General features: G+C 32.9%; 2 protein-coding genes across 3 annotated transcripts in view; both read right to left on the bottom strand.

Annotated features, from left to right (window-relative positions):
* Positions 1 to 13,983, bottom strand: part of LOC140057637 (nose resistant to fluoxetine protein 6-like) — a 41,330-nt gene extending 27,347 nt beyond the window's left edge. The window contains exons 1-2 of the mRNA XM_072103353.1: positions 13,651 to 13,983; positions 13,208 to 13,368 (exon numbers count right to left, since the gene is read on the bottom strand). Coding sequence (XP_071959454.1) covers positions 13,208 to 13,368; positions 13,651 to 13,756 — 267 coding nt within the window. The 5' untranslated portion in view covers positions 13,757 to 13,983. The remainder of the gene's footprint in view (positions 1 to 13,207; positions 13,369 to 13,650) is intronic.
* A 3,457-nt stretch (positions 13,984 to 17,440) lies between these two features.
* The window catches only part of LOC140056788 (neuropilin and tolloid-like protein 2), a 29,520-nt gene continuing 19,062 nt past the window's right edge, over positions 17,441 to 27,898 (bottom strand). For both annotated transcript variants that reach the window (XM_072102269.1, XM_072102270.1), the window contains exons 2-9: positions 22,321 to 22,368; positions 21,794 to 21,961; positions 21,447 to 21,695; positions 21,232 to 21,261; positions 20,752 to 20,891; positions 20,272 to 20,518; positions 19,814 to 19,930; positions 17,441 to 19,699 (exon numbers count right to left, since the gene is read on the bottom strand). In XM_072102269.1, coding sequence (XP_071958370.1) covers positions 19,221 to 19,699; positions 19,814 to 19,930; positions 20,272 to 20,518; positions 20,752 to 20,891; positions 21,232 to 21,261; positions 21,447 to 21,695; positions 21,794 to 21,961; positions 22,321 to 22,368 — 1,478 coding nt within the window. In that variant the 3' untranslated portion in view covers positions 17,441 to 19,220. The remainder of the gene's footprint in view (positions 19,700 to 19,813; positions 19,931 to 20,271; positions 20,519 to 20,751; positions 20,892 to 21,231; positions 21,262 to 21,446; positions 21,696 to 21,793; positions 21,962 to 22,320; positions 22,369 to 27,898) is intronic.

The raw sequence follows: 27,898 nt of genomic DNA, 5'->3' as shown, positions 1-27,898 counted from the left end.
TATATCTTTATACTGCCCTCTGTACATTATCTGAGTGCTTTTATATACATTTGCACATGATCACATAATTTTTTGTGTTTCTGCCTAAGTCAGCTGTGTGACTTAGGCAATTAAGGAGAGGAGACTCATGATTTTTTAAATAAAATAAGAAATACATTTTTATAGTATATTTTTTATCCCATTAGTTACAAATTCTTTCTCTTTTATTGCTACTTTCCTTTTCTAAAATCATCAGTGTTAATTTTAATCTGAAGAGCTGAATATGCTATTAAATTATGTTACTTAAAGGTAGCATTTTTTGTATATAGATGATATCGACAGCCTCATAACAAAAGTGTCTAAGTCATAATTTTTGTTTTTGTTTTTCTGCCTAACTCACTGCTTATATCAATATACTATATTTGTTGTGTTCTGCCCAAGTCAGCTGTGTGACTTAGGCAATTAAGGAGAGCTGACTTATGATCTGCCTAACTCACTGCTTATATCTTTATCTGCCCTCTGTACATTATCTGAGTGCTTTTATATACATTTGCACATGATCACATAATTTTGTGTGTTTCTGCCTAAGTCAGCTGTGTGACTTAGGCAATTAAGGAGAGGAGACTCATGATTTTTTAAATAAAATAAGAAATACATTTTTATAGTATATTTTTTATCCCATTAGTTACAAATTCTTTCTCTTTTATTGCTACTTTCCTTTTCTAAATCATCAGTGTTAATTTTAATCTGAAGAGCTGATGCTATTAAATTTTGTTACTTAAAGGTAGAATTTTTTTTATATAGATGATATCGACAGCCTCATAACAAAAGTGTCTAAGTAATAATTTTTTGTTTGTTTTTCTGCCTAACTCACTGCTTATATCAATATACTATATTTGTTTGTGTTTCTGCCTAAGTCAGCTGTGTGACTTAGGCAATTAAGGAGAGCTGACTTATGATCTGCCTAACTCACTGCTTATATCTTTATACTGCCCTCTGTACATTTTCTGAGTGCTTTTATATACATTTGCACATGATCACATAATTTTTTGTGTTTCTGCCTAAGTCAGCTGTGTGACTTAGGCAATTAAGAAGAGCTGACTTATGATCTACCTAACTCACTGCTTATACCAATATACTATATTGTTTGTGTTTCTGCCTAAGTCAGCTGTGTGACTTAGGCAATTAAGGAGAGCTAACTTATGATCTGCCTAACTCACTGCTTATATCAATATACTATATTGTTTGTGTTACTACCTAAGTGTGCTGTGTGACTTAGGCAATTAAGGAGAGCTGACTTATGATCTGCCTAACTCACTGCTTATATCTTTATCTGCCCTCTGTACATTATCTGAGTGCTTTTATATGCATTTGCACATGCTCAGATCGTTTTTGTGTGTTTCTGCCTAAGTCAGCTGTGTGAGTTAGGCAATTAAGGAGAGCTGACTTATGATCTGCCTAACTCACTGCTTATATCTTTATACTGCCCTCTGTACATTATCTGAGTGCTTTTATATACATTTGCACATGCTCAGATCGTTTTTTTGTGTTTCTGCCTAAGTCAGCTGTGTGACTTAGGCAATTAAGGAGAGGAGACTCATGGTTTTTTAAATAAAATAAGAAATACATTTTTATAGTATATTTTTTAACCCATTTGTTACAAATTCTTTCTCTTTTATTGATACTTTACTTTTCTAAAATTATCAGTGTTAATTTTAATCTGAAGAGCTGATGCTATTAAATTTTGTTACTTAAAGGTAGAATTGTTTGTATATAGATGATATCGAAAGCCTCATAACAAAAGTGTCTAAGTAATAATTTTTTGTTTGTTTTTCTGCCTAACTCACTGCTTATATCAATATACTATATTTGTTTGTGTTTCTGCCCAAGGCAGCTGTGTGACTTAGGCAATTAAGGAGAGCTGACTTATGATCTGGCTAACTCACTGCTTATATCAATATACTATATTTTTTGTGTTTCTACCTAAGTCAGCTGTGTGACTTAGGCAATTAAGGAGAGCTGACTTATGATCTGCCTAACTCACTGCTTATATCTTTATCTGCCTTCTGTACATTATCTGAGTGCTTTTATATGCATTTGCACATGCTGAGATCGTTTTTGTGTGTTTTTGCCGAAGTCCGCTGTGTGACTTAGGCAATTAAGGAGAGCTGACTTATGATCTGCCTAACTCACTGCTTATATCTTTATACTGCCCTCTGTACATTATCTGAGTGCTTTTATATACATTTGCACATGCTCAGATCGTTTTTTTGTGTTTCTGCCTAAGTCAGCTGTGTGACTTAGGCAATTAAGGAGAGGAGACTCATGATTTTTTAAATAAAATAAAAAATACATTTTTAGAGTATATTTTTTAACCCATTTGTTACAAATTCTTTCTCTTTTATTGCTACTTTCCTTTTCTAAAATCATCAGTGTTAATTTAGATCTGAAGAGCTGATGCTATTAAATTTTGTTACTTAAAGGTAGCATTTTTTGTATATAGATGATATCGACAGCCTCATAACAAAAGTGTCTAAGTCATAATTTTTTTTCCTGCCTAACTCACTGCTTATATCAATATAATATATTTTTTTGTGTTTCTGCCTAAGTCAGCTGTGTGACTTAGGCAATAAAGGAGAGCTGACTTATGATGATGCTCAGATCGTTTTTGTGTGTTTCTGCCTAAGTCAGCTGTGTGACTTAGGCAATTAAGGAGAGGAGACTCATGATTTTTTAAATAAAATAAGAAATACATTTTTGTAGTATATTTTTTAACCCATTTGTTACAAATTCTTTCTCTTTTATTGCTAATTTCCTTTTCTAAAATCATCAGTGTTAATTTTAATCTGAAGAGCTGATGCTATTAAATTATGTTACTTAAAGGTAGCATTTTTTTTGTATATAGATGATATCAACAGTCTCATAACAAAAGTGTCTAAGTCATAATTTTTGTTTTGTTTTTCTGCCTAACTCACTGCTTATATCAATATACTATATTTGTTGTGTTCTGCCCAAGTCAGCTGTGTGACTTAGGCAATTAAGGAGAGCTGACTTATGATCTGCCTAACTCACTGCTTATATCTTTATCGGCCCTCTCTACATTATCTGAGTGCTTTTATATACATTTGCACATGCTCAGATCGTTTTTTTGTGTTTCTGCCTTAGTCAGCTGTGTGACTTAGGCAATTAAGGAGAGGAGACTCATGATTTTTTAAATAAAATAAAAAATACATTTTTAGAGTATATTTTTTAACCCATTTGTTACAAATTCTTTCTCTTTTATTGCTACTTTCCTTTTCTAAAATCATCAGTGTTAATTTTAATCTGCAGAGCTGATGCTATTAAATTTTGTTACTTAAAGGTAGCATTTTTTGTATATAGATGATATCGACAGCCTCATAACAAAAGTGTCTAAGTCATAATTTTTTTTCCTGCCTAACTCACTGCTTATATCAATATAATATATTTTTTTGTGTTTCTGCCTAAGTCAGCTGTGTGACTTAGGCAATAAAGGAGAGCTGACTTATGATGATGCTCAGATCGTTTTTGTGTGTTTCTGCCTAAGTCAGCTGTGTGACTTAGGCAATTAAGGAGAGGAGACTCATGATTTTTTAAATAAAATAAGAAATACATTTTTGTAGTATATTTTTTAACCCATTTGTTACAAATTCTTTCTCTTTTATTGCTAATTTCCTTTTCTAAAATCATCAGTGTTAATTTTAATCTGAAGAGCTGATGCTATTAAATTATGTTACTTAAAGGTAGCATTTTTTTGTATATAGATGATATCAACAGTCTCATAACAAAAGTGTCTAAGTCATAATTTTTGTTTTGTTTTTCTGCCTAACTCACTGCTTATATCAATATACTATATTTGTTGTGTTCTGCCCAAGTCAGCTGTGTGACTTAGGCAATTAAGGAGAGCTGACTTATGATCTGCCTAACTCACTGCTTATATCTTTATCTGCCCTCTCTACATTATCTGAGTGCTTTTATATACATTTGCACATGCTCAGATCGTTTTTTTGTGTTTCTGCCTTAGTCAGCTGTGTGACTTAGGCAATTAAGGAGAGGAGACTCATGATTTTTTAAATAAAATAAAAAATACATTTTTAGAGTATATTTTTTAACCCATTTGTTACAAATTCTTTCTCTTTTATTGCTACTTTCCTTTTCTAAAATCATCAGTGTTAATTTTAATCTGCAGAGCTGATGCTATTAAATTTTGTTACTTAAAGGTAGCATTTTTTGTATATAGATGATATCGACAGCCTCATAACAAAAGTGTCTAAGTCATAATTTTTTTTCTGCCTAACTCACTGCTTATATCAATATACTATATTTTTTGTGTTTCTGCCTAAGTCAGCTGTGTGACTTAGGCAATTAAGGAGAGCTGACTTATGATCTGCCTAACACACTGCTTATATCTTTATACTGCCCTCTGTACATTATCTGAGTGCTTTTATATACATTGGCACATGCTAAGATCGTTTTTGTGTGTTTCTGCCTAAGTCAGCTGTGTGACTGAGGCAATTAAGGAGAGGAGACTCATGATTTTTTAAATAAAATAAGAAATACATTTTTAGAGTATATTTTTTAACCCATTAGTTACAAATTCTTTCTCTTTTATTGCGACTTCCCTTTTCTAAAATCATCAGTGTTAATTTTAATCTGAAGAGCTGAATATGTTATTAAATTTTGTTACTTAAAGGTAGCATTTTTTGTATATAGATGATATCGACAGCCTCATAACCAAAGTGTTTAAGTCATAATTTTGTTTTTCTTCTTAACTCACTTCTTATATCAATATACTATATTTTTTGTGTTTCTGCCTAAGTCAGCTGTGTGACTTAGGCAATAAAGAAGAGCTGACTTATGATGATGCTCAGATCGTTTTTGTGTGTTTCTGCCTAAGTCAGCTGTGTGACTTAGGCAATTAAGGAGAGGAGACTCATGATTTTTTAAATAAAATAAGAAATACATTTTTATACTATATTTTTTAACCCATTTGTTAAAAATTCTTTCTCTTTTATTGATACTTTCCTTTTCTAAAATTATCAGTGTTAATTTTAATCTGAAGAGCTGATGCTATTAAATTTTGTTACTTAAAGGTAGAATTTTTTGTATATAGATGATATCGACAGCCTCATAACAAAAGTGTCTAAGTCATAATTTTTTTTCTGCCTAACTCACTGCTTATATCAATATACTATATTTTTTGTGTTTCTGCCTAAGTCAGCTGTGTGACTTAGGCAATTAAGGAGAGCTGACTTATGATCTGCCTAACACACTGCTTATATCTTTATACTGCCCTCTGTACATTATCTGAGTGCCTTTATATACATTGGCACATGCTAAGATCGTTTTTGTGTGTTTCTGCCTAAGTCAGCTGTGTGACTGAGGCAATTAAGGAGAGGAGACTCATGATTTTTTAAATAAAATAAGAAATACATTTTTAGAGTATATTGTTTAACCCATTAGTTTCAAATTCTTTCTCTTTTATTGCGACTTCCCTTTTCTAAAATCATCAGTGTTAATTTTAATCTGAGGAGCTGAATATGTTATTAAATTTTGTTACTTAAAGGTAGCATTTTTTGTATATAGATGATATCGACAGCCTCATAACAAAAGTGTTTAAGTCATAATTTTGTTTTTCTGCTTAACTCACTTCTTATATCAATATACTATATTTTTTGGTGTTTCTGCCTAAGTCAGCTGTGTGACTTAGGCAATAAAGGAGAGCTGACTTATGATGATGCTCAGATCGTTTTTGTGTGTTTCTGCCTAAGTCAGCTGTGTGACTTAGGCAATTAAGGAGAGGAGACTCATGATTTTTTAAATAAAATAAGAAATACATTTTTATACTATATTTTTTAACCCATTTGTTAAAAATTCTTTCTCTTTTATTGATACTTTCCTTTTCTAAAATTATCAGTGTTAATTTTAATCTGAAGAGCTGATGCTATTAAATTTTGTTACTTAAAGGTAGAATTTTTTGTATATAGATGATATCGACAGCCTCATAACAAAAGTGTCTAAGTAATAATTTTTTGTTTGTTTTTCTGCCTAACTCACTGCTTATATCAATATACTATATTTGTTTGTGTTTCTGCCTAAGTCAGCTGTGTGACTTAGGCAATTAAGGAGAGCTGACTTATGATCTGCCTAACTCACTGCTTATATCTTTATACTGCCCTTTGTACATTATCTGAGTGCTTTTATATACATTTGCACATGATCACATAATTTTTCTTGTTTCTGCCTAAGTCAGCTGTGAGACTTAGGCAATTAAGGAGAGGAGACTCATGATTTTTTTAATAAAATAAGAAATACATTTTTATAGTATATTTTTTATCCCATTAGTTACAAATTCTTTCTCTTTTATTGCTAATTTCCTTTTCTAAAATTATCAGTGTTAATTTTAATCTGAAGAGCTGAATATGCTATTAAATTATGTTACTTAAAGGTAGCATTTTTTGTATATAGATGATATCGACAGCCTCATAACAAAAGTGTCTAAGTCATAATTTTTGTTTTTGTTTTTCTGCCTAACTCACTGCTTATATCAATATACTATATTTGTTGTGTTCTGCCCAAGTCAGCTGTGTGACTTAGGCAATTAAGGAGAGCTGACTTATGATCTGCCTAACTCACTGCTTATATCTTTATCTGCCCTCTGTACATTATCTGAGTGCTTTTATATACATTTGCACATGATCACAAAAGTTTTTGTGTTTCTGCCTAAGTCAGCTGTGTGATATAGGCAATTAAGGAGAGGAGACTCATGATTTTTTAAATAAAATAAGAAATACATTTTTATAGTATATTTTTTATCCCATTAGTTACAAATTCTTTCTCTTTTATTGCTACTTTCCTTTTCTAAAATCATCAGTGTTAATTTTAATCTGAAGAGCTGATGCTATTAAATTTTGTTACTTAAAGGTAGAATTTTTTTTATATAGATGATATCGACAGCCTCATAACAAAAGTGTCTAAGTAATAATTTTTTGTTTGTTTTTCTGCCTAACTCACTGCTTATATCAATATACTATATTTGTTTGTGTTTCTGCCTAAGTCAGCTGTGTGACTTAGGCAATTAAGGAGAGCTGACTTATGATCTGCCTAACTCACTGCTTATATCTTTATACTGCCCTCTGTACATTATCTGAGTGCTTTTATATACATTTGCACATGATCACATAATTTTTTTGTGTTTCTGCCTAAGTCAGCTGTGTGACTTAGGCAATTAAGGAGAGGAGACTCATGATTTTTTAAATAAAATAAGAAATACATTTTTATAGTATATTTTTTAACCCATTAGTTACAAATTCTTTCTCTTTTATTGCGACTTCCCTTTTCTAAAATCATCAGTGTTAATTTTAATCTGAAGAGCTGAATATGTTATTAAATTTTGTTACTTAAAGGTAGCGTTTTTTGTATATAGATGATATCGACAGCCTCATAACAAAAGTGTTTAAGTCATAATTTTGTTTTTCTGCTTAACTCACTTCTTATATCAATATACTATATTTTTTGTGTTTCTGCCTAAGTCAGCTGTGTGACTTAGGCAATAAAGGAGAGCTGACTTATGATGATGCTCAGATCGTTTTTTTGTGTTTCTGCCTAAGTCAGCTGTGTGACTTAGGCAATTAAGGAGAGGAGACTCATGGTTTTTTAAATAAAATAAGAAATACATTTTTATAGTATATTTTTTAACCCATTTGTTACAAATTCTTTCTCTTTTATTGATACTTTCCTTTTCTAAAATTATCAGTGTTAATTTTAATCTGAAGAGCTGAAGCTATTAAATTTTGTTACTTAAAGGTAGAATTGTTTGTATATAGATGATATCGAAAGCCTCATAACAAAAGTGTCTAAGTAATAATTTTTTGTTTGTTTTTCTGCCTAACTCACTGCTTATATCAATATACTATATTTGTTTGTGTTTCTGCCCAAGTCAGCTGTGTGACTTAGGCAAATAAGGAGAGCTGACTTATGATCTGCCTAACTCACTGCTTATATCAATATACTATATTTTTTGTGTTTCTACCTAAGTCAGCTGTGTGACTTAGGCAATTAAGGAGAGCTGACTTATGATCTGCCTAACTCACTGCTTATATCTTTATCTGCCTTCTGTACATTATCTGAGTGCTTTTATATGCATTTGCACATGCTCAGATCGTTTTTGTGTGTTTCTGCCGAAGTCCGCTGTGTGACTTAGGCAATTAAGGAGAGCTGACTTATGATCTGCCTAACTCACTGCTTATATCTTTATACTGCCCACTGTACATTATCTGAGTGCTTTTATATACATTTGCACATGCTCAGATCGTTTTTTTGTGTTTCTGCCTAAGTCAGCTGTGTGACTTAGGCAATTAAGGAGAGGAGACTCATGATTTTTTAAATAAAAAAAAAAATACATTTTTAGAGTATATTTTTTAACCCATTTGTTACAAATTCTTTCTCTTTTATTGCTACTTTCCTTTTCTAAAATCATCAGTGTTAATTTTAATCTGAAGAGCTGATGCTATTAAATTTTGTTACTTAAAGGTAGCATTTTTTGTATATAGATGATATCGACAGCCTCATAACAAATGTGTCTAAGTCATAATTTTTTTTCCTGCCTAACTCACTGCTTATATCAATATAATATATTTTTTTGTGTTTCTGCCTAAGTCAGCTGTGTGACTTAGGCAATTAAGAAGAGCTGACTTATGATCTGCCTAACTCACTGCTTATATCTTTATACTGCCCTCTGTACATTATCTGAGTGCTTTTATATACATTTGCACATGCTCAGATCGTTTTTTGTGTTTCTGCCTATATAGATGATATCAACAGTCTCATAACAAAAGTGTCTAAGTCATAATTTTTGTTTTGTTTTTCTGCCTAACTCACTGCTTATATCAATATACTATATTTGTTGTGTTCTGGCCAAGTCAGCTGTGTGACTTAGGCAATTAAGGAGAGCTGACTTATGATCTGCCTAACTCACTGCTTATATCTTTATCTGCCCTCTCTACATTATCTGAGTGCTTTTTATATACATTTGCACATGCTCAGATCGTTTTTGTGTGCTTCTGCCTTAGTCCGCTGTTTGACTTAGGCAATTAAGGAGAGCTGACTTATGATCTGCCTAACTTACTGCTTATATCTCTATACTGCCCTCTGTACATTATCTGAGTGCTTTTATATACATTTGCACATGCTCAGATCGTTTTTTTTGTGTTTCTGCCTTAGTCAGCTGTGTGACTTAGGCAATTAAGGAGAGGAGACTCATGATTTTTTAAATAAAATAAAAAATACATTTTTAGAGTATATTTTTTAACCCATTTGTTACAAATTCTTTCTCTTTTATTGCTACTTTCCTTTTCTAAAATCATCAGTGTTAATTTTAATCTGCAGAGCTGATGCTGTTAAATTTTGTTACTTAAAGGTAGCATTTTTTGTATATAGATGATATCGACAGCCTCATAACAAAAGTGTCTAAGTCATAATTTTTTTTCTGCCTAACTCACTGCTTATATCAATATACTATATTTTATGTGTTTCTGCCTAAGTCAGCTGTGTGACTTAGGCAATTAAGGAGAGCTGACTTATGATCTGCCTAACACACTGCTTATATCTTTATACTGCCCTCTGTACATTATCTGAGTGCTTTTATATACATTTGCACATGCTAAGATCGTTTTTGTGTGTTTCTTCCTAAGTCAGCTGTGTTACTGAGGCAATTAAGGAGAGGAGACTCATGATTTTTTAAATAAAATAAGAAATACATTTTTAGAGTATATTTTTTAACCCATTAGTTACAAATTCTTTCTCTTTTATAGCTACTTCCCTTTTCTAAAATCATCAGTGTTAATTTTAATCTGAAGAGCTGAATATGCTATTAAATTTTGTTACTTAAAGGTAGCATTTTTTGTATATAGATGATATCGACAGCCTCATAACAAAAGTGTCTAAGTCATAATTTTGTTTTTCTGCTTAACTCACTGCTTATATCAATATACTATATTTTTTTGTGTTTCTGCCTAAGTCAGCTGTGTGACTTAGGCAATAAAGGAGAGCTGACTTATGCTGATGCTCAGATCGTTTTTGTGTGTTTCTGCCTAAGTCAGCTGTGTTACTTAGGCAATTAAGGAGAGGAGACTCATGATTTTTTAAATGAAATAAGAAATACATTTTTATAGTATATTTTTTAACCCATTTGTTGCAAATTCTTTCTCTTTTATTGCTACTTTCCTTTTCTAAAATCATCAGTGTTATTTTTAATCTGAAGAGCTGATGCTAATAAATTTTCTTACTTAAAGGTAGAATTTTTTGTATATAGATGATATCGACAGCCTCATAACAAAAGTGTCTAAGTCATAATTTTGTGTTTCTGCCTGACTCACTGCTTATATCAATATACTATATTTTTTTGTGTTTCTGCCTAAGTCAGCTGTGTGACTTAGGCAATTAAGGAGAGCTGACTTATGATCTGCCTAACTCACTGCTTATATCAATATACTATATTTTTTGTGTTTCTACCTAAGTCAGCTGTGTGACTTAGGCAATTAAGGAGAGCTGACTTATGATCTGCCTAACTCACTGCTTATATCTTTATCTGCCCTCTGTACATTATCTGAGTGCTTTTATATACATTTGCACATGCTCAGATCGTTTTTGTGTGTTTCTGCATAAGTCCGCTGTGTGACTTAGGCAATTAAGGAGAGCTGACTTATGATCTGCCTAACTCACTGCTTATATCTTTATACTGCCCTCTGTACATTATCTGAGTGCTTTTATATACATTTGCACATGCTCAGATCGTTTTTTTGTGTTTCTGCCTAAGTCAGCTGTGTGACTTAGGCAATTAAGGAGAGGAGACTCATTATTTTTTAAATAAACTGAGAAATACATTTTTATAGTATATTTTTTAACCCATTTGTTACAAATTCTTTCTCTTTTATTGCTACTTTCCTTTTCTAAAATCATCAGTGTTAATTTTAATCTGAAGAGCTGATGCTATTAAATTTTGTTACTTAAAGGTAGCATTTTTTTGTATATAGATGATATCGACAGCCTCATAACAAAAGTGTCTAAGTCATAATTTTTGTTTTGTTTTTCTGCCTAACTCACTGCTTATATCAATATACTATATTTGTTTGTGTTTCTGCCTAAGTCAGCTGTGTGACTTAGGCAATTAAGAAGAGCTGACTTATGATCTGCCTAACTCACTGCTTATATCTTTATACTGCCCTCTGTACATTATCTGAGTGCTTTTATGTACATTTGCACATGCTCAGATCGTTTTTTTGTGTTTCTGCCTAAGTCAGCTGTGTAACTTAGGCAATTAAGGAGAGCTGACTTATGATCTGCCTAACTCACTGCTTATATCTTTATACTGCCCTCTGTGCATTATCTGAGTGCTTTTATATACATTTGCACATGCTCAGATCGTTTTTGTGTGTTTCTGCCTAAGTCCGCTGTGTGACTTAGGCAATTAAGGAGAGCTGACTTATGATCTGCCTAACTCACTGCTTATATCTTTATACTGCCCTCTGTACATTATCTGAGTGCTTTTATATACATTTGCACATGCTCAGATCGTTTTTTTGTGTTTCTGCCTAAGTCAGCTGTGTGACTTAGGCAATTAAGGAGAGGAGACTCATGATTTTTTAAATAAAATAAAAAATACATTTTTATAGTATATTTTTTAACCCATTAGTTACAAATTCTTTCTCTTTTATTGCTACTTTCCTTTTCTAAAATCAGCAGTGTTAATTTTAATCTGAAGAGCTGAATATGCTATTAAATTATGTTACTTAAAGGTAGCATTTTTTGTATGTAGATGATATCGACAGCCTCATAACAAAAGTGTCTAAGTCATAATTTTTGTTTTTGTTTTTCTGCCTAACTCACTTCTTATATCAATATACTATATTTTTGTGTGTTTCTGCCTAAGTCAGCTGTGTGACTTAGGCAATTAAGGAGAGCTGACTTATGATCTGCCTAACTCACTGCTTATATCTTTATACTGCCCTTTGTACATTATCTGAGTGTTTTTATATACATTTGCACATGCTCAGATCGTTTTGGTGTGTTTCTGCCTAAATCAGCTGTGTAACTTAGGCAATTAAGGAGAGGAGACTCATGATTTTTTAAATAAAATAAGAAATACATTTTTATAGTATATTTTTTAACCCATTTGTTACAAATTCTTTCTCTTTTATTGATACTTTCCTTTTCTAAAATTATCAGTGTTAATTTTAATCTGAAGAGCTGATGCTATTAAATTTTGTTACTTAAAGGTAGAATTTTTTTTATATAGATGATATCGACAGCCTCATAACAAAAGTGTCTAAGTAATAATTTTTTGTTTGTTTTTCTGCCTAACTCACTGCTTATATCAATATACTATATTTTTTGTGTTTCTACCTAAGTCAGCTGTGTGACTTAGGCAATTAAGGAGAGCTGACTTATGATCTGCCTAACTCACTGCTTATATCTTTATACTGCCCTTTGTACATTATCTGAGTGCTTTTATATACATTTGCACATGCTCAGATCGTTTTTGTGTGTTTCTGCCTAAGTCAGCTGTGTGACTTAGGCAATTAAGGAGAGCTGACTTATGATCTGCCTAACTCACTGCTTATATCTTTATCTGCCCTCTGTACATTATCTGAGTGCTTTTATATACCGTTGCACATGCTCAGATCGTTTTTTGTGTTTGCAATTAAGGAGAGGAGACTCGTGATTTTTTAAATAAAATAAGTAATACATTTTTATAGTATATTTTTAGTCGCGTGGATGCGACTATATAGTTCACTATGTCGGTCGGTCGGTCTGTCTGTCGGTCCGGTATCACTATGCGTTTTATCGCTTTTCTGTACTTTTTGAACTGTTTTGATGTACAGAAAAGTTTTAAAGTACATTACTTTTTGAAAGTATATTTTTTCTGAGAGCACGCGACTTATGGCTGTTCGCCTTGTTAGATTTGGGAGAGAACTTTTTCTTCATTGACTGTTCTCAAACATATCAGACGAGTAACCAATGTCGTAATGTTGATTACTTAATATATTCATGCAGTACCGGTGTCCGATTACTTCATTGTGTAAATAAATACGTTTTTAATGTTAAATTAACCTTTGCTTTACTTTGGGTATTCTAAAAGTGAAATACCATTAAACTTCACAATTGAAGTTTATTATTCTTAGAAATTAAGATAATTTTACAATGAACTTACCGATTCAGAATCATTTACAGACACGTGTAAGTCTGCTAAGCAAAACTTAAATTCAGAAATGGACTGACATTCGTCGAAGTGTCCAAGTGCAACCCAGTTACCAACGAGAAGACCGGCTGGTAGCTTCCCTGTTGCATCGTCAGACATGCTGGTAAACGAACCTTTCAAACAAGAAAAAAAAAGTGGAAAAAAAATACAATAGAGAATGTTGACGCGTTTTTCATGTATGAGAGACAAGGTTGACGCGTTTTCAGAAACATGATTGGGTTAGATTCGTATTTATGAAACTTAAATTAAAACAGACAAGACGTACATACATAAGCTGTGGGTGTATTTGAAATCTGTATACCACATACGATTAATTGGTAGACACATTTTGCATTCCATACTTGCCTAACTGTTTACCAAATAGTAATTGTTGTCCAATGGCATTCCATACTTACCGAAACTTTTACCAAATAATAACTGTAGATCCACTTGGCATTCCGTACTTTCAACAACGTTTACGAATGTGGCAACTGATAGTATTATTAGGTGAAACGAACACATTTTTAACAAATTAATTTCGAACAATAATGCATTACAGTAGACAAAATTATTGAGAAAACAAAACTAAATCACAGTCTAAAAAATAAGCAGAATTATTGCAGAATGGTACAAAAATTCAGTCATTATGCCATGCGATGATTTAGTGGCTTCCAATATAATCTTTCCCTGGATTTATACAAGTTCACAAAGACATCATCAGTACCAGCATTTTCAATAGTTAAGAATAGATATCTGATATCAAGTTTAATCTGAGGGGCATCGCTTTCCAGTACACGAAGAGCAACAGTGTAACCTTACCGATAAGGTTGAACTTAAAACAAAATACAGAATTACATGACATATTATGCATGAGCATTATACCTGACCCTTAAGGTGTTTATAGGTAATTAAGCATAATAGTTGAAAATTAACAGTACTGGGAAAATGTGGCGAGCTATTTTACCAAAATTATTAAATAGTTTAAAAACCGGATATAGACCGCCGCACAGTGGGCCAGAATTGGTTCAAAGTGTGCCAAAAGTCTATACGCATGAATAAATACTGACTACGTTAATTTTTAATGGATCTAAAAGGTTTTCAGAACCGTAGAATTTAATGGAAGTATTTTTAAATTCATTCTCTACCTGTAAGAGTTGAGTCGTTTCTTTCTTGAATTGCAGGTGTAGGCCTATAAGGTCGGCAAAATCGCGAGGAAGTATCTTTCTAAATTTTCAACTAGGCCTACTTCTGTAATTTCTTCTTTTCTTTCCTGAACAATTCGAAGTACAGTTTTGTCCAGCAAGCTTTGAAGGGGTACTCTTGCCAAATCTTCTTTAACCGTTATATTGTTTGGGTAGCATTTATGCTTAGCCTCACTCAAGTTGTTATCAGGTGGGTAAATATCTGTATGTTTGCCTTTTGCAGCCAACCTGTTTGGTATGACTGTTTTGTCATATCAGTTTCAACTAAAAGTGACAAAGCTTCTTCACTTGTAAACTTGATCGGTTCTGGTTTTTTTTTCGGGTAGGCCTATTACCTTTCTTATTTTAGCTGGTCTTGATTGTGTAAGCATTGCAAACTTCAGCACATATTTTAAATGTCAATTTTGCTTATAGACTTGTGATGCAGCATAGGGAAGTTCTTCTGGTTCTCCGACTACCAATAGTAATAGCTGATGAAATGAACTTTGTGACGGCCATACTTGTACCATCTTCTTCGTAAATAATAAAGAAAATGGTTTGATATTTTTAGTAGACTCCATAAGTTCTTTTGGTATGTTCTCGTCATTCCTTCCTTACATTGTAATGTAAACGCAATTCACGTAAACATACATTGCAGGCTAGTTCAGGGTTGGTACTAAACCAGCCGAATGGACAGCTTCAAAGTTGTATTTTGATATGGAGGCCATGTTACCTGTACCTACACTTGCTTGTTCCCACACTGGTAGCATTCCATTTTCCAATACAGACGCGTCGTGGAAAGGTTTTCTCTTCGTCAAGTTCGTGCGATTGCGGTACATCAATGTGTGTCAATGAATGTTATACATTTATTTTAAAACGGCACGCATAGGGACATTTAAATCGCTTCCTATATGCAATGTCGCAAATTGTCGCAGCCAAATTTGGTATTAACGTAAAGCTCAATCATCGCTCGAAATATTAATGTCAAAATTAGCGCGCGAATCGACGCGAATTCAAACTATTTTAGTAGTTTTACTTTAAAAAGACGATTTATTGGTATTTTTTGGCTATATTTGGCGACTTTTAACCACAAAATAAAGCAATAATGGAAATTTTATTTTTACTTCCTAATATGATTAAAAACAAACAAAAATTCCATGCAATATCAAATCCATTGCTTTTTTCTAGAAAAAATAACAGCGAATTTATCAAAACTGTTCTTTTTGCTCATTTTAAAGATGTATTGTCCCTTTGACTAATTCCAAAACATTTTTTTTTTTTAATTTCGAAAAAAAGTGGGTCATTTTGAAGTATCATAATAGTATGTATCACCAAAAATTAGTCAAAAAAATAATAATTTAACCGAAATACAGATGTTTTTTTGTTCAAAAAATAACTTTGACTTCCAGTCAAAGTTTTCAATCAAAACATATCCCATAATGCAATGCGCTTGTTTGGCTACTCTGTATGCATAATCATAAAACTTCCTTGCGATCTGTGTGAAAACACCTTCTCGACCGTGATGAGTTGTAAACAATCCTAATTAGCATCTAGACTTGCCCCAAGTCTGTATTGTTTTTTTTTTTATTTATTTGTTTTTATTTCGACCGCGATTTTTGTCTGAAAATACAGACTTGTGAAACACGTTTAGAAATCGATTTGCAGACCGCAAACATCCGATAAGAATGACGTAGGTTATCATACCGTATTTGGCTATATGGGGCGGGCGGTATTTAAATATGGATTTCGAATCAACCAATGATCATTTTGTTTAAAAATGAAAAAGATCGAGTACGTACAGTGCTGAATGTACGATCGAGACTGTTGAAATATGAAATCGTGTTGCCAAGTTGTTTTGTTTATTAATTGTTTAGTCCTTAGCCTAGGCCTCCTTCGTAGGTCCTACTCAACTCGCAAGTATGACCTGCCAAATAAAACGCCAATAAGGTAGGCCTACATAATACCACCACCGGCACACAACAGGATTCACACACAACAGACAGGGCTATACACCACTACACAGAATTGAACAGGACAGGGTCTGGGTGGGAATTAAATCAAATTATCTCCGCGCGTAATATTAAATCAGGGAGATGTAAATTACATCTCCCTGATTAAATGATCCATATAAAATCCTTTCTAGCCTTCAGAAACTTTCATCAATGTACCCAAGTACACATTGTCTAAACGTTACATAGCGCATGCGTACCATCTTAGTTGTTGAGTCTTTGAAATTCTGAAATATGAACATTAAAACAGTGTACGAGTGAGTAGCCAATCGCATGCAGCTGAACCTATTCAACCGGATAATCTATGCACCAAGAATTCTTGGTGTCAAACCACGTGACTTTTGCGTGTTTCCACAGACGGAGTTTCCAAACTCAAGTAATACACGTATGAAACGCCATATGTGCAAAAATATTTATATTTTTACTAATATTAAGAAAAAACTCCGTCTGGAGCCCAGACTAATTAGCATCATGCATAATGCATACTCATGGTTTGAAATCTTTGTTTAATTTCGCTTGCGACGATTTCTCAGACGAAATGTAATCTAATTAATTTACCTGTTAATTACGTAAACTGTTGTTTTTGGCTCGAATTTTCGACTTAAAGTGAATAACTTTAATATTACTTTGATATGGCCAATTTAAATTTAGAATATTTTTTTTCTTCATTTTTTGTGTTTCAAGGGACAATACATCTTTAAGTAAAATGTCATGGTTTCTTCCAGTTTCATTGGTTACAAGACACTATTAAAATTTACAAAATATAAAATTATTAGTGGATTTATATAATTTAAGATGTCTTCTTCCTAATCCAATATTTAAAAAATTGGATTGCAACATTTACCAATTTGGACTTTTGGCACACTTTGAATTGATTCTGGCCCACTGTGCGCCGCCTATTGACCATCATTAAAACAAACCTTAGATAGAATAGTAGGCCTACAGTAGTATAATCATGAATATTTATGAATCACACAACTGGAACGTACCAGATGACCTTTGATCTCTAGTAACATGACAAAAAAGTATACTGTAATGGCATACACTGTTCAATATATAACAGGTATTATTGATTACGACATTCAGTAAGAGTACAGAGGTAGGAAGTTACCGAAATGCATTGAGACATGCGTAGACCTTACTGTATTGATACCATTCAAATAATCTGTTTAAATTGAAAAAAAAAATCCCTTATCTTTTAATTAACTGTTCTTTTAATTTGCATTTCACACATTAACTGAACACTATGATAATCACTGAAATTAGATACAATTACAGTGTTTCAATATATTTTGTTAGAGCTTCTATTTTTCCTAGTTTGCTATTTCATCTGAAATGTGAAAATGTAATTAACACCTCATTTTACATTTAAAAAAACAATATATTAAAACAAAATTATAATTGTATTACTGTAACAATTGTATCGGCCTACTATTTATGACACTGGCCTATGATAGCTAGATAGAATTGTAATGTGTTAAATAGAAATGTAATCAACATGAACCAGAATTTTAGTATTTTTTTTATTTTATTATCTACATGACATGTAAGTATCGATGTTTGCGCATGCTCAAACACGTATATTTAAACGTTTTAATCGACCATTTCTTCCTCTTAATATTGCTTGGTTCCCAACGTAAGCACAACGTCTTAACCAATCACGACCGATGGATTATTCGAACTGTCGCTTGCCATTGGTCAAAACTTCGACGATTAAAAAAAAAGTCTAAGCAACAGCAAATAATGCCTTTATAACCACAGAGAGATAAGTTATGTTTGATAAACATAAAACCCAATAACTGGGTTAACAAAACATGTAGGGCCGCCAAAACCGTTTGATATGCTAGTTTACCGTCTTACACAAACGTAGTGTTGAATGTTGAACATTAATTTAATCCATATAACCTACGGTATAGGCTGTGAAACAAACATTATTGACTGCTAAAAATATATTTTGTTTTTTTTATCCTAACTACTTATATAAAAACGTTTGACTGTCGTGTTGTAAGTATATACACTGTACACTCTTAACTTCTATGTACATCCTTAAAGTGTTTAAGTTAACTATTATTTATAAGAACACGGTGCGCGTGACCATTAAATACAAAGCCATAATTATTTCCCCAAAATAGATATTATTGTACGTGTATTGCGAAATATCCGTTGTCATTATACAGAATGGGTATAGACTATACCTCCAAGGCCTGTTAGTAAATTCAGCTAGGCCCCTCATTGTTAACAACTTGATAGGCCTAGCTTAACAATGAGCATATCTTTTTATTCGAATATTCATTTGCTTAGTTTTGGCATTCAGCATATTATGGTATGACATCTTATATAGCCTACAAAATGGATTTCTCGAAAACATCAATTTGTTATTTTGTTTTAGCATATTGATGACGTGTGTATGGCAGACAACATTCTAATGATAGTTCTAAATTATGCGTTATTCCACGCTTATCAGAAGTACGTACTTGAACTCTATGTTTAAATCGAATTAATAAATGATATCCTCATATCCATATCCTCCATATGTGCTTATGTGTCCACCATTCAGTGGAAGGCTGTATACTTTATTTAAATCATGACGAAAAAATACTTCAGTCACGATTGGCGTGATGTGACGTGTTGAGTTTAATTTTAAAAAGAGCAACCATTATGTTTAAATCCTGGTACGCTATCTTTGTGCGCCGCCTCATTCAGTTTTTGGCAATCTTTCCTGATTAAACACTACAGTTGGCGCACAATATTGATGTCTGTTCTTCCATGCATAAGTATCAACATTAAAAATAATCTTCAAATCGGCGGATCAAAAACCAAGGTTTCATATCCAGGTGGCTTATAGCAACTATGCAATTGCACTTGATGTGTTGTGGATTTACTCGACTGTGTTTTCTTCACCGACTCTGGTTTATTGTCACGTGGTATAGGGTCACCATTCATAGTCTCGTAAGTGAATGCACTTTGAACTGATTGTATCCCATTGGATACGGGATTTAAGGTCAAAGGTAAATAGTCTCTTCCTTGCTGATGATGTCTATGTCTTGTTCCTCCTGGAATATCTTCGTTCGTGTCCATTAGGTAATTTATATTTTGGAAGTTTTGTTCGCTTATTTTTCGTTCTTTCTCTCTTACTATGGCTTTTTTCTTTGTTTTATGGATGGAATGACGACAGACGAAACATAAAGTCACAATGATTACGACACTGATGACACCTATCATGCACCCAAGCATTGTGTCAACTTTGTCAAAAAAGTTTTTGTTTTCAATTATATCTGTTGGTTTAAAGAAATAGAGAATTGAAATGAAACACAATTTACACAAGTAACACATCGTATGGGAAATAAACAAACATGCATTAGATAAAAAAAAGAAGAGAGATAGCTTACCGCAATCCTGTTCATCTAATGATAATTTGTGGCAGTCTACAATTCCATTACATACAAGGTGTTTATCTATACAAATCTCATCATTACATGAGAAATTTATTGTTTCATTACAAGGACCTGAAAAAGAGGTGTATATGTTACGTCATTATTTCGACGAATCATGGAAAAAAAATAAAAATAATAATATTCGTTCTTATATAGCGCCTACTGCACAACACTTCACATTATTACCCCAGTCATTTTTTATGATCAAACACGTATGGAAACATACTCCCGTAATGCATCACAACTTTGTGTTTGATCTAGCCGGGTGGAGAGAGGTAAAATGAATCAGAGACAATTTAGTTCAGGTGAGCTAATGTCGTCATCGTCTTCAAATATTCCTCGCATGCGCAAATCGTCGCAAAGCTGAAATATTTCTTGATCTTTACAACCTGATATAGAAACATAAATCTTACCATCTCTATAAGTTGAATAAATAATCCTGAACGAACTTCTTCTACCGTTTCCATTCGCTTTAAATCTAACGAACGCTTTACTCGTTATCATTGCTACATAAGGGGCCGACGTACTACAGTATCGCACTCTTTGCAGATTTGGAGATTCTTTGATAGAATCACTGCTCAAACGTTCATACAGAGTGATAGAATTATCTTCACAACTATGAGGTACTCTAAGGTTAAACATGTCAAATTGAAATAATAGCTAAAGAAAGAAAGAAAAATATACGTTTAGGACTAATAATGACAATGAGACTGATGTAGTGCGACGTGTGCGTGTAAAGCTCTGTCTACACTATATCAAACTTCATGTGATGTTTCCATATATGGACACGACGACGCCATTAAACTACCATATTTGGGCATATCACAATTTTTTTTAAACTGGTTTGATAGTGTAGACAGAGCTTAACATAAGACAGACCTATGTTTCTATACCTTGTAACCTAACGCTCTTGGCCAAATTATCCAGACGCACTCCAGTTCATCATCTGCTGAAAAACCCGACATATTATATAAATTATGGAAATCCGACGATGAAATAATTCCATCTTGTTCTTCTAGCATAAAAACGCAATCTGAATAGTTAAATGCAATAAACAAATAGTTAAACGCAATAATACATAGTTAAACGCAATCTAAATGGTTAAGAAAATAATTCAATTTTGTTAGACTTATGCTATGATTTGAAAGCTATTAAAGCTTGGTTCCCATTGGGACAAAACACAAAGGCGTAAGTGTATCACAAGTAACTTCTTGACCAATCACGACGCGATGGATCATCTGATTGTGCGATTGCAATTGGTCAATCGTCTCTATTCTGTTGCGCCTACGCACATCAAAGTGAGAACCAAGTTTAAGAAACTATTATTACACAAAATTATTGTTTAATTTGAATTTGAATTCTTTTAAAATTACCTGGTTCTGGTGGCTCGGGTGGTGGTTCAACTAGACAGAAAACAAAAAGAAATGAATTGGTACTGAATAACAAATAAATGACGTAGCGTCCTATGGTCCATGCCACGACCAACAAAACATAAAGAGGTCCCAGTAGACGCAAATCGAAAACTCCAATGATCAACTGTATAGTTAGTAGTGATTGTTGTATTTTGACATGAATAATATTAACTGACCTTTTATATATTCATAAGAAGCGTGAAATCCTTCTCCATCGATCATATCATCAGCTATAAAATGTGCCCAGGCATATCTACCAGTCGTTCTGAAGGGAGAAGGCTTTCCACTGCCACAGAATTTACCAAGAAGCGGCGAGAATCCAAACATACCATCTCTGATTTCTAACCTATCAAACTTACAATTTTCTGATGATTCCATTGAAAGGGCAGTTGGAAAAGAAAATTCAACAACGTAATTTTCGGGGGCTGAAAATTTGAAAATAATTTAAAGATAATAATAAAGAGCACTAGAAAAGTTGGTCTCATAAAAATAAATTGTCGATAACTTTTTTTACAGTACCTACCTTTAAACAAATATACTTGCTCATCGTTCGTGATATATTCCTCTGGGTAAAAAGGACTATAAAAACTTCCAGACATACCGGTATCATTCGAAAATTCTTCGTAATAAGGCGGTTCTAGATAGTAACCAGGATAGGGAAAATCTGATTCCATCGAAGGATTTTCATCCCCTAAAAGAAAATATAAACATACTTTCATTCTGTAGCTTAAGCTCTGTCTGCACTATCACATTTTTATTTGACGAAAAAGTATGATGTAGTGATATACCAAAATATGGTAGTGATATACCAAAATATGGTAGTGATATACCAAAATATGGTAGTGATATGACATCATCATGTCCATGTATGGGCACATACGAGCTTTAGGCTCAATACTATTTTAAACTGTTCCGACAACAATATAGTAAATGTGTAGCGTTACAATAATAGTATGCTTATTCTTTCCTTTAAACATAAGTGTCAAAATCAAAGACCCTCGGTTTTCTAGTCTAAATCGAGTGAAAATGTGAAATAAAATTAAACTTTACCTCCGACAATTTGGCTTGAACCATGGAAGATGAGTAAAGATATCACTGCTGCAAGAAATAAACAAATTAGTTTTCAAATACACAAGTTGTTTATGTTCGATAGCTAGTAGTTAGAAGATAAATCAACGATTATTACATTTTTTTACACTTCACGCGCGCAAGGGGGTAAGCGCAACGCACATGAGTTGATCAATCGCAATCGACAGTTCTGATAAACCGCTCGTGGTTACTAAGCGAATGTTTGATACTTAGCAAAAAAAGTGCAGAAAGCGACAGCAAGGGGCACACATATCACTAGACCTAGCCTAGTAAGTCTACACCATCATAATTGCGACTCACAGAGATAGACATACAAACTGGCACGTACGTAATCTATTGTTTTAATCACTAATTTCTGCAATTTAATAACGGCCATCAATTTAATGGCAAAAGTCGTATTCTACTCATGGTAAATGCTTTCACCATTATCAACAATACCGACTGCCATTCGTCATAACAAATCTGAAACATTATTTTATGAGCAACAACAATTTTAATGGATTTTATTTCTTATCTTTATATTTATGTCGTAAACGTAATTGAAAGAACATTCATCAGACGTCATAAAAGCCATTGCTAAAATAAGGAATACAATGCCATAATGACAGTAGTTTAAAAAGCTGACGTCACTCAATATTGAGAATTAAATTGAAACTATACTATCAAACTAGTTGCGATGTCTCCAAATATCGTAGTGATATGCCCAAATATGGTAGTGATATGACATCATCATGTCCATATATGGGCAAATAACATTTTTTGTCACATAGCGTTTGATAGTGTTATAGACGACGTATATAGTTATGAAATCATAAGAACCCCTATCATAGGGTAGGAAGGAGGGGTTACCGTGCACCCCCAATATGTATTTTTTTAACGTAAATTTGTACTACTAGAGGGTGAGCTCGCTTCGCTCGCTCCCCCTCTAGGAAGTGTAGACGATGGTTCTCGGAATGACAATGTTCTCCTTATACATTTTCTGTCGGTTACCATTATTAAAAATGCTTGACATTCGTAAAACTGAACTACTTTGTTTCACAGTGTTTTAGATGATTAATAACATTTTAAAGTATAGTTTTTATTGTTTGGTAGGGCCCTTTGGGGAGGCGGAGGTCATTTGAGGGAGGTGCTTATTCGAGGGACATATGTTAAATTTTTTAGTTCTAATAATATGGTAACATTTATAATCAAATGAAATCCTCTCATAGATATGAAAAGTGGTAAAAAAGAATAACAAATGCTTGGTAAATTGCAGATAACAGTGCGGTGAATTCTACTACAAATAGTATAATTGTGTTATTATAAATATGTGGATGGACGTTTATTAGATAGTTGGGTTGTGGGGGGGGGGGGGGTTATTATTCAAAGTGATGTTTTATTGGAGAGGCGTTTATTCAAATGAATACCATCCTAATAATTATTAATACATTATTTAATTTAATCATCTTTTGAAACTAACTGCCGTGACAGAGTGGGCCCAAGAAAGAAGACATTACGGCTTGCAACATGGGCAGACATCTCGGTCCTAACGGGACACAGGAAGATAGCCTACAGTTATTCCTGCAAGCTTACTCAATAAAACTCAGCTATCGAGATTTCACTCGAAAAATGTCTTATCAAATCTCCCTATGTAATTTTATAATACTATTCCCCACAATATATTCTGATTCTTTATGGCGTATATTTAATTTGATCTTGATTAATTTGCAGTATAATTCCTATTATTTAACTACTGTACCTTCACACACGTGTGGTATGTTTTAAAATAAACAAAAAACTGAAATGGCTATGATTAATGGCCAATTTTTTTTTCGTCTTCCAAAGGGACACTGTATTGATTGATGGAAAGTGCCTGTTTCCAGTCACCTTTAGGGTCAAATCTATTATTTTAACTGCTCCCTTGTGTATAAAAGAGAGAAAATATTTGAAACTAAGGTGAACTTATCTTAAACCCGGAAATTACTTTGACCGGGAAGAATTGAAATTGAGAGGAAAATCCAATGTTGAAATCATAAATGTTGTTAAAAAACTCTTTATAATATCTTCCTAAGATATAAATATGGAACAATAGCGTCGGCGTGCACACTAATGTTATCAAATCTACGTTTCGCGGTACATCTCGGATAGATAAGGTAGGTATCCAAGGCGGAGATTTGTACCAAAGTTTTTGCATTGTGCTCGCCTATGTCAGAATTAACCATAATTTATATATAGATAAAAGGGACACATTTGAAACCCAAGTTGTTTGTATTGTTCAAAATAATTCCTCGACCTCGAGTTCGTTAAACGGGAAAGCGTCCCTTAATAAAGGTGTAACACAGTTTACCAAAATAAAACTAATAGTAATACATTAAATACATTTGGAAAAAACGTTAAACACACAATTGTTACGAAGTTGAATCCTTTCATTATTGAAATATATAATCATATCTGCTACATTTTTTACTTAACATGTCAGAAGTTGATATTTTGTAAAGTTTCGGGTTTACAAAAGGATATAGTATCGTTTATATTACAGTATATTATTGATGTCATCTATAATATACACAGTATCTGTTATATTAGCATCAGCTACGTGACGCCACTGTCTACTATAGGCATTAATATGTCTACACAGGTATATTTGTCAAAGGGTATTCATATTTCATTTTACAATAACTGTTCTTTATTATGAACAACGGTCAAAATGGGGTTTGAATACTAGCTATACTATTACTATTACTATTCTCAGTAGGCATCTATATCCATGATATTTACACTACCATAGGCAAATTCTGTAATACAGCATCACATGTGTATCACACGTTACCCCTGTATCATGAGCAAAAGCCTAACTCATGATACAGGTGTCATATGTGACACAATTTTAATACGATACTGGACATATATGTCGAGATATAGATCCTCAGTTTGTTTGTATAACAGTATAAAAAGTATAACATTAACACGTCAAGTGTCTACCAAACATTATTACTGAATATAGTAGAAAATTAATATGTAATGACGGATATACTATATATTGATTAAGTAGAATGATGATTGATTAGAACAATTAAAATAAAGCCAAGAAATAAATCATAGACAGACACACTGTCATAAAACTTATGATTTAGAGTGATTTATATTTTAATATATTATACAGTAGGCCTTTTTAGCTTGACACACATGGTTGCGTCAAATGGAAAAGCAGAAACAAGAACATGCACCCAACTAAGTAATATTTTATCAAAACTCATATATGCATGACTGTGTTAATTGGTAAGGGGTGACCGTTACCGAATTGCCACATCAAACTTGGTAGAAGTGGGTCGTTGCCGGGGTCTTAAAGATAATACTCAAATAATATTATTGAAAGCGCAATTAGTCACGCGCACTTGAATAGGCAATAAGCTAAACTTTCGTCTCCCCACTCTTTGTTCAAATTTATATCATGAATTACGCGATTTAAAGCCTTTTGGGCGCAAAGTGTTCTGTACATTATAGTATTATTGTATATTAACATCAAAACGTCGACAATGCTACGAATGACATTAACAAACAGAACAACATGTGACACACTAAGTATCCTAGGGACACACATCACAATATATTCAAGAAAAATTAACTTAAAACTACTAGGAGTTACTGCGATGTTGTCGATCCCATTTAGCCGGAAATTGCATTTGACGTTGCCAGACTCCGTGCTTTTAAGTTATTGCATCATTACCAGTTAGCCTAGGCTCTAGACCGTAAATTAGTAAAAAGATTAACATTTTGGCACATATGGCGCTTCATGCGTATAACACATAAGCTTGACAAACATCGAAACACTAACATAACACAGGACAATAACTAAAAACTCATTTTCAGAACTCTGTCTCTAACATTTCTTTGCTATTTAATAAACCATAGTCGCGCATGCGCATGCTTTCAATGATCATATTCGAAAGGCCGAATTCAAATTGCTACAGATTAAATATTATTAATAATACTTAATGATAACGTAAGCCTGCAGGAGTAGATACATATTTAAAGTGCATACATTTAATTCCACAAACTGTTGATTTTACAGAGCCCTACAGCAAGAATGTATTAAATTTATTGAAGTTTAAAATATTCTATAATTTCCATAAATATTCCGGTATAATTATAATGGTTTGGTCATCATTTATTTAGTTTTCTGTAATGAAATCCCATCAGAGACGACTGTTTGCCGTCACCTCTACGTCACCATGCTATGTACTTATTATAAGTTACTAAAAATAGATATTTAAACATTTAAAGATGCACCGTCGTCTCATCGAAAAAAAACATTTATGCATTTAAACACAGTAATGCGAATTGCTTATATAAAAAACATACGATCAACCAAATCAATTTTGGTTGCCTTAGACATAAAAAGATTAATTTTAAAAAAATCCATAGGCACCGATGATGTTGCTGATCGTAGGTACTGTATATCCTAACTGACCATACCAGACTCTACTCGTATCTAGATGACTGTCAATAATCAGTTACGATTTACCTAATGACAGCTGAATAATCGGCTGCAATATCTATAACATTCTTTTACTAATCTTAACCAAAGTAAAAATGAAGTTTATATACATTTGGACACGAAATAATAAATCTTTTTATATGAGATATCGTACTGTAGGTTTCTTGGTCATACATCCTCACCGGCTATGTTATCTGTTATTTATGAACGACATTATTAAAGATTAGAATTCTTTTTATTCATCCATTGGTTTTGATATTTCTAGAGAGATTTTAAAAAAAAATTGAAAAAAGGTTAACATACATGTACAACTTATCCGGTATTTTTTTAAAAAGACCACAATTTAAATTAAATTTATGGAGATTCAAACACATTTAGTTTCTTAAAATCATTACATACACCGACAAGCCAGTTATCTTGTTTTTAAAAAGAAATCTTTCAACACATCGAACATGTTTTATTCATGGATGGTACACGGGTAAAAGATTAAATTAATGTTTTTTAAAAAACATGATTCTATGCAGTAGATAGGACAATTTTAAAACTATAGGCAAATATAGGCCTAACAAAACAGAAGCCGGTTGTATTGCTCACATACATTTTTCGGACATTATATATTCAAACACACTAAGCACAATTTATAATTCATATCGACATCAATGAGTAGAGTATACGTGATACTCAGTGAATCTAGTAATAATAAACAAATTTCACCGATAATACATACATTAATATTTTTATGCAGACTATATATAAATCCTTTTTTTTTCATTGCACGCCCTTTTAGTTTTCAAACAAACATTTAAGCTTGGTTCGCACTAAAGCTTGGTTCCCACTAGAACGTAACGCAAGGACGTAAACGCAACGCAAGCGTTTTAACCAATGACAAGCGAAGTTATAGACAGTTAGCAATCACAAGCGAATAAGCCATCGCTTGTGATTGGTCAATTCACTTGCGTTGCGTTACGTCCTTGTGTTGCGTCGCTAGTGGGAACCACGTTTTAGACGCAACGCAAGGATGTAAGCGCAAGGCAACCACGGCGCGATGGATGATCCATAATC

This window comes from Antedon mediterranea, chromosome 8 (genome assembly GCF_964355755.1).
Source record: "Antedon mediterranea chromosome 8, ecAntMedi1.1, whole genome shotgun sequence".
In the NCBI taxonomy this organism is placed as follows: domain Eukaryota; kingdom Metazoa; phylum Echinodermata; class Crinoidea; order Comatulida; family Antedonidae; genus Antedon; species Antedon mediterranea.
Note: the sequence above shows the minus strand (reverse complement) of the source record. Positions and strands in the feature narration are given on the sequence as shown.